Genomic DNA, 6,000 nt, shown 5'->3' on the forward strand with positions numbered 1-6,000 from the left:
AACAACAGTAGCAGAAGAAAAATATTGCAACACATAGTCCAGGTTCTAGGAACACGATTTCCATGGTAGTCCAATCCATTGAAGTTTTTATCCTACTTAGATGGAAACAGTCCAACAGGTGAGGCAGGTTGAAATTTCATTTTCAGGCTGTCCAACTGCTGAGCTTGTCACAGGAGAGGATATGATGGGACTTTCCATGGACTCACACCTTGATTCCTTAAATCAGGAGGACCTGGCATGGTTGAGACCATTCAGGACTGATATTTCTAGGTGACAGTTCTTTTCACCTGAACCCACTCTCCAGGAACAATGGCCAGAGACAGGTGGTAAGGTAGCCTGGGCCTGTATTGAGATAGAAGACAAAACCTGCACCAGATTATGCAAATACTGAGTAACTTTCTTCTCTTCTTCATTGATATTCTTGAACCTTCATGTAACAAAAGCCTCCCATACATAATTTCAAAGAAACAAAAACAACTTTCCAGTTGAGGCCTATATTGACATGGCCTCACTACTAAATGTTGTAAAGCTTTTTATTTACTTGTATTTACCACAGATTTGTTTAACTAAAGTATAAATACAACCATCCTGTTTTAGAAAATATCAAACACCCCTTGCGACCCCCTTTCAGTGGTTGCTTCTGTGTTCTAGCCATTGTTTTTTTTTCCCTTCCTTCTTTTCAACATCCGTCTCCCATCTTGCAACATCCACCTCCCACTTTCTTCTATTTTTCCATTCCTTCTCTCTTTCCATATTTCTATAGTACATTCTTGTTCCTTCAACATGGTGGTGTGGCCCATTGGGTGGGCATGGCTGCGGTGATAACGGCAGAGTGGGACTAAAAAGTTCAATCAGTCAATTCCAACTTTGCAAGATCTTTTTTTTCCCGCGAGTTGAAATTGACTGATTGGACCTTTTTTTTTCTTTTGCACATGGCAGCGGAGGCCTAAAGCGAAAAGGTTTTATAAAACCCAGCTGAAGACCTAGGACTGGGGCGACGACGCCCGTGCCCACAGAGAGGGCTCTGAATGCCATAGGTTCGCCACCACTGGACTAGCTACTTCTGAAGACCTCCGGCAAGGAAGGGCTCACCTACCGCACACGGGAGCCTGTTTCATAGGTTGACACTACACAGCCAGGAGATTCCTCCTCGTCTCTCACCTGAAGCTCTCTCTGTGTTACAACCCACAGGGTTTGCAGGGGCTTCCACAGCTGCCGATTCTGCAGTTTCTTCTCCTGGGTGGGTTGGCTTCCCTGGCCCTCAGCCCCAGTACAGGTGACTCTTAGCTTGCCAACCCTTTTTGCCCACCAGGTCATTAGAGCTGCTGAGATATTAATCCCTAGGGCAGTGGTTCTCAACCTGTGGGTTGGCACCCCATTTGGGGTCGAACAACCGTTTCACGGGGGTCGCCAAACAACGCAGTCCGCCATTTTTTTCCCCTTTCCCTTAGCTGTGCTACTCCCTTTTATTCTATTGGCTTTTGAAAGCCAATAGAACAGACTCTCTTGAATAGAGTCTAATTCTATTGGCTTTCCAAAACCAATAGGAATTGTCCAGACTGTCTCTGCCCTGCTGAGCCTGCCAAAAGTCCCATTCTGCAAACGGGGCTGCACCAGTTGAGTAGTTCTCGACTTACGACCGGTTGAGTAGTCCTCGACTTACAACCGTTGGGGGTCGTGACATTAAAAAGGTTTAGAACCACTGCCCTAGGGGAGCAGCATGTGTGGCAATAAATGCAACTTTGTCATCATGATGGAGGAATAATTGCAAAATATTTTTCAAGTGCTTATTCCTTAATCTGCCTGTGATAAATAGAGTACCGAAAGCTGGAGGTCTTAACATCCCACCTTGATGGGCGCCTTCGCCGTTACTGGTGCCGCCACCTACTTCTAGGAGATTCACTTACTGACTGTCCACCCCAACACTAGTGTGTGAAAGAGACAGACTGCGGAGCTCAAAAAGGAAATAAACTCTCAATACATACGGCCCTCTAGCACTGAGGCACAGCACCGGGTACATCAGCCTTTGTTCCTCCTATTCTTTCTTTTGAGGAGACAGAGCAATCTCACAAGAGAGAACTGGATCAAACTTTATTAAAGAAAAGAACCAAAACATCCTTGTACTTGCACACAAAATAAGAGCAGAGTTGGTAGAAGTGTAAACTAGCTGCTCAAACTCAGACAGCATCTTGGAAGAACCTCAGAAAAAGAGAGAGCTCGAGCAGATCCAGGATGCTGTCAAACTGCTCTGATGTGAAAGTCAGGCTGATGCGAAAAGTAGCCAGTTGGCATAAAAACACACAAGGACTGAGGCACTGGAGACAAAAGCCTGCTTCTTCCATTGGGACCTGATCCCGAATTCTCTGTTCTTGTGGAAACTGCAGAATTTCACTACAGTTAATTTAAGCATGTTTCACTCAAACACTGTTATCTCATAATCATCAGTCTGTATCTCATAATCAGCAGATAAGCAAAGATTTGCTTTATGTGATACGCTGAATTAAAATCTGTTTGGCTACTGAATACAGTCCTTGTTCAGTACAGTATCCATAGAGCCAGGCCAGGGCATGTGAGCATTGGAGGGGCTGCCACAGAGAGCCTTGCTCTAAACCATCATTTGTCCTTCTTCAGATTATGCCCTCCAAGTTGAGCCAGGAAGGGGGTGACTGAGGGCTGAGTATGATAGACAGGAGGTGGGGAGGGGGGAACCTGGCTGCCACTTTAACAGGCCTTTATTTATTTATTTATTAATAAAATTTATATGCCGCCCAATCCCACCCAACTCTGGCATCGCCCAATCCCTTTAGGGCAAAGGCCCCTAACCTTGGGGGCACCAGGGACCGGTTGTGTGGAGAGAGGTTTTTCCGCAGACCGGAGGGTGTGTACTTTTGTGGCTGGCATGTCGCAGATCGGGGGTTGGGGACCCCTGCTTTAGGGCATCCGAAATGGTAGCCGTCTCTCTGCATGAAGTGTTGGAAAGAGGCCAGAATCTAGTGCAGATTAAATTGCTACCGAATGACAGCCTGTCATAGGGATCCTTCAGCACCACCAGGGAAGCAGGTTCCCACTCGCTGGGTTTTCCGAAAAGTCTGCAGGGGCATGGCGGACTTTCCCACTGGCACCTCTGCCCCCCTGCCTCAGGCAAAAGCCTGGTCACCAAGGCACTGGGGGGTCCCAGCCCGCTTCAGAAGAACCGAGTCTCAGCCCAAAGCAGTTGGGCCCGGATGCCCAGAGATCCTTGTCCTACCCCCACTGGGGTGATTCACCAGTTGCCCCCCCCCCCGGCGCTAGACTCCCCCTCCTCAGCGACTCTGGCATCTCCAAAGAGTTTCCTGGCCGGGGGGGGGGGGCGCGACCGGAGGGTCTCCGGGCAGCCTCATGCGGGGACCCGGGCCTCCGCCTCCTCCGGGATGCGCCGCCCGGCAGAGCGAGGCCGGCTGGAAGCAGGGGAGCAAGTCAAGGGGATGCGGGGCGCCGGGCGATGCCTCCTTCTCCCGGCAGAGTGCAGGAGGGACCTTAGAGGTCTTCTAGTCGAACCCCTGCCCCAGCAGGAGACCTCGCGGGCTCCGGGGTACTGCTCTCTAGCTCCCGGGCCCGGTTCCTGCGGCTCCCCCCGGGCCAGAGCCCCCCCCCAGAGGCCCGCCCTCGCCCACGCCCCCGCCGTCCGCCCTCCGCCCGGCCCGTCCAGCGGAGGCGACGCAGCGGCGGGCAGAGCTGCGGGAAATGGAGCCGGGGCGCGCGTGGGGCCGGACGGCCTGCGTCGTGACCGGGGCGTCGCGGGGGCTCGGTCGGAGCCTGGCCCGCCTGCTGGCCGCCCGTCTGCCGCCCGGCTCGGCGCTGCTGCTGGTGGCGCGCTCGGCGGGGCCGCTGGGCCAGCTGGAGGGCGAGCTGCGCGCCGCCCGGCCGGGGTTGCTGGTGCGGGGATTGCCCGCCGACCTGGGCTCCGAGGAGGGGCTGCGGCGCGCGGCCGAGGCCGGGCGGGAGCTGCGGGAGGCCGGCCCGCTCCAGCGCCTGCTGCTGGTCAACACCGCCGGTGAGAGCCCCGCGGGCGCCGCTTGCCCATCCCGGCGCCGCTCGACCTGGGGGGCGTCCGGGGGCCCCGCCTGTTCCTCGGCGTTGGGGCCTGAGCCTCAGGTGCGGCGGGGGGGGGGGAGATTGTGTTGCACTTGTGGCGGGTGGGACATTCATTCGGCCCAGAACAATTGAACTGGGCACGACGCCTCCCCTCCCCCGCCAGCCACGTGCTCCCTGCAGCCCATAATACTTGCTGGGTGGGCGCGTGGGCCCTGGGGAACGATAGGGGAGGGGGCGAAGCTTTGGGGGGAGATCCAGGCCGAGGAGGCTGCTGATGGTGGGGGGGGCGGCTATGATTCACTAAGACTAAACGGTGGGTGGGGGGGCTTCAGGGATGGAAAGGAAAGGGGTGCAAGGGACTTACCACACCCACCTCTGGAGCAGGACTGGCTCCAGATGTTTATTTATTTATTTATTTATTTATGAGACTTATATACCGCTTTAAGGGCAAGCACTCTCTAAGTGGTGTACACCAGTAAGCAACGTATATATATATATTTACATTGCCCCCAACAATCTGGGTCCTCATTTTACCTACCCTGGAAGGATGGAAGGCTGAGTCAACCTTGAGCCTGTGAGATTTGAACCGCTGACTTGCTGAACACAGTCAGCTAAAGTGGCCTGCAGTACTGCACTGCGCCACCTCGGCTCATTTTGGGGGTCAAGATCGGCCTGGTGCGCTTGGGAATCTTGTGCCCTTAATCCAGAGGAGTTTGGTTATGACGTGGCTGGCAGTGAGGGTTGGGGGGTCTCTGGGGGAAAGCGAGATGCTTCCCCCCCTCCCCCGTCTCTTGTGGGCCCGGCTTGGTTCGGCAAGTATTGCTGGCATTAATTCTGTGGACAATCAGTGAAATGGCTTCAAAGATTTCACCACCACAGCGATGGTCCGCTGTCAGAAACGGGGTTGATCCTGCCATGCCCAGCGGGCAATCTCTCCATTTGCGCTGCCTTGTGTCGGTGTCTGGAGGCTGCCTTGGCACCCAGGAGCAATTGGCAGCCCCCCCAAGCCTCAAACAAAAGAGCCAGTTGACTGCAGACAGCAAGAGGAATCCTTGGTGGGGGGGAGACTCCCTGCGTCCCCCCTTCCTCCCCCTCCCCCCATCCTTCTGGGCCTCAGTCTCCCCTGAAGATGAGCAGGACCCTTTTTCTCCCAGGCTCTCTGGGCGACGTCTCCAAGACCTTCTCTGACTTCACCGAGCCCGGGGAGGTCAACAGCTACCTGAACCTCAACGTGACCTCCGCCCTCTGCCTCACCGCCTCCATCCTGAAGGCCTTTCCTGCCCAGCCGGGCTTCAGCCGCTTGGTGGTCAACATCTCCTCCCTCTGCGCCCTGAAGCCCTTCAAGAGCTGGACCCTCTACTGCACGGGGAAGGCAGCCCGTGACATGATGTTCCAGGTCTTGGCGGCCGAAGAGCCGGATGTGCGGGTGCTGAACTACGCCCCGGGTGAGTCCAGGGGACCCCCGGCAGCCTCTTGGTCTCCTGGGGACCCCCTGTGATTGACAGCCCTTTCCTCTCCGGCCTTCCTTCTCCGCAGGACCCCTGGACACCTCCATGCAGGAGGAAGCCCGCACCCTCTCGGCAGACCCGGAGCTGCGGCAGACCTTCCTTCGCCTGCAGGAATCCGGGAAGCTGATTGAATGTGACGTCTCTGCCAAAAAGCTGCTGGACCTTCTGGCTGCAGACACATTTGAATCCGGAGCCCACGTCGACTTCTACGACACCTAAACAGCTCTCCAGGGCCCTGCGTCCGCGGGACGGTCCTTCCCTCCGAGGGAGAGCTCCACTTCTCAAAAGAGCAGAAATTATTGTGTCTTTCTTTAACAAATGCTGCGCTACGAAGTTGTGTATCTGAGGTCACTTGTGGAAGCTTTTTGCAAAATTCTTCACTGTGAGTGTGCCAAAGAAAAGTGAAAAATTACTCTAA

The 6,000-nt window shown here is 54.8% G+C and overlaps 1 protein-coding gene across 1 annotated transcript; it reads left to right on the top strand.

Annotated features, from left to right (window-relative positions):
- Positions 1-3,653: 3,653 nt before the first annotated feature.
- SPR (sepiapterin reductase) lies at positions 3,654-6,000 on the top strand. The gene is made up of 3 exons (XM_039333860.1): positions 3,654-4,033; positions 5,229-5,519; positions 5,611-6,000. Exons 1-3 carry the CDS (start codon positions 3,724-3,726, stop codon positions 5,799-5,801), a joined length of 792 nt encoding a protein of 263 aa, XP_039189794.1. The 5' UTR covers positions 3,654-3,723; the 3' UTR covers positions 5,802-6,000.

The sequence above is a fragment of the Crotalus tigris genome, unplaced genomic scaffold (genome assembly GCF_016545835.1).
Source record: "Crotalus tigris isolate CLP2741 ecotype Arizona unplaced genomic scaffold, ASM1654583v1 scf7180000024513.1755786, whole genome shotgun sequence".
Taxonomy (NCBI): Eukaryota; Metazoa; Chordata; class Lepidosauria; order Squamata; family Viperidae; genus Crotalus; species Crotalus tigris.

Excerpts from the sequence above, each read along its gene's own strand:
- SPR (XM_039333860.1), top strand. The coding sequence starts at position 3,724 with ATGGAGCCGGGGCGCGCGTGGGGCCGGACGGCCTGCGTCGTGACCGGG. Across the intron at positions 4,034-5,228 it reads GCTGCTGGTCAACACCGCCG|GCTCTCTGGGCGACGTCTCC; the intron begins GTGAGAGCCCCG and ends TTTTTCTCCCAG. Across the intron at positions 5,520-5,610 it reads GGTGCTGAACTACGCCCCGG|GACCCCTGGACACCTCCATG; the intron begins GTGAGTCCAGGG and ends CCTTCTCCGCAG.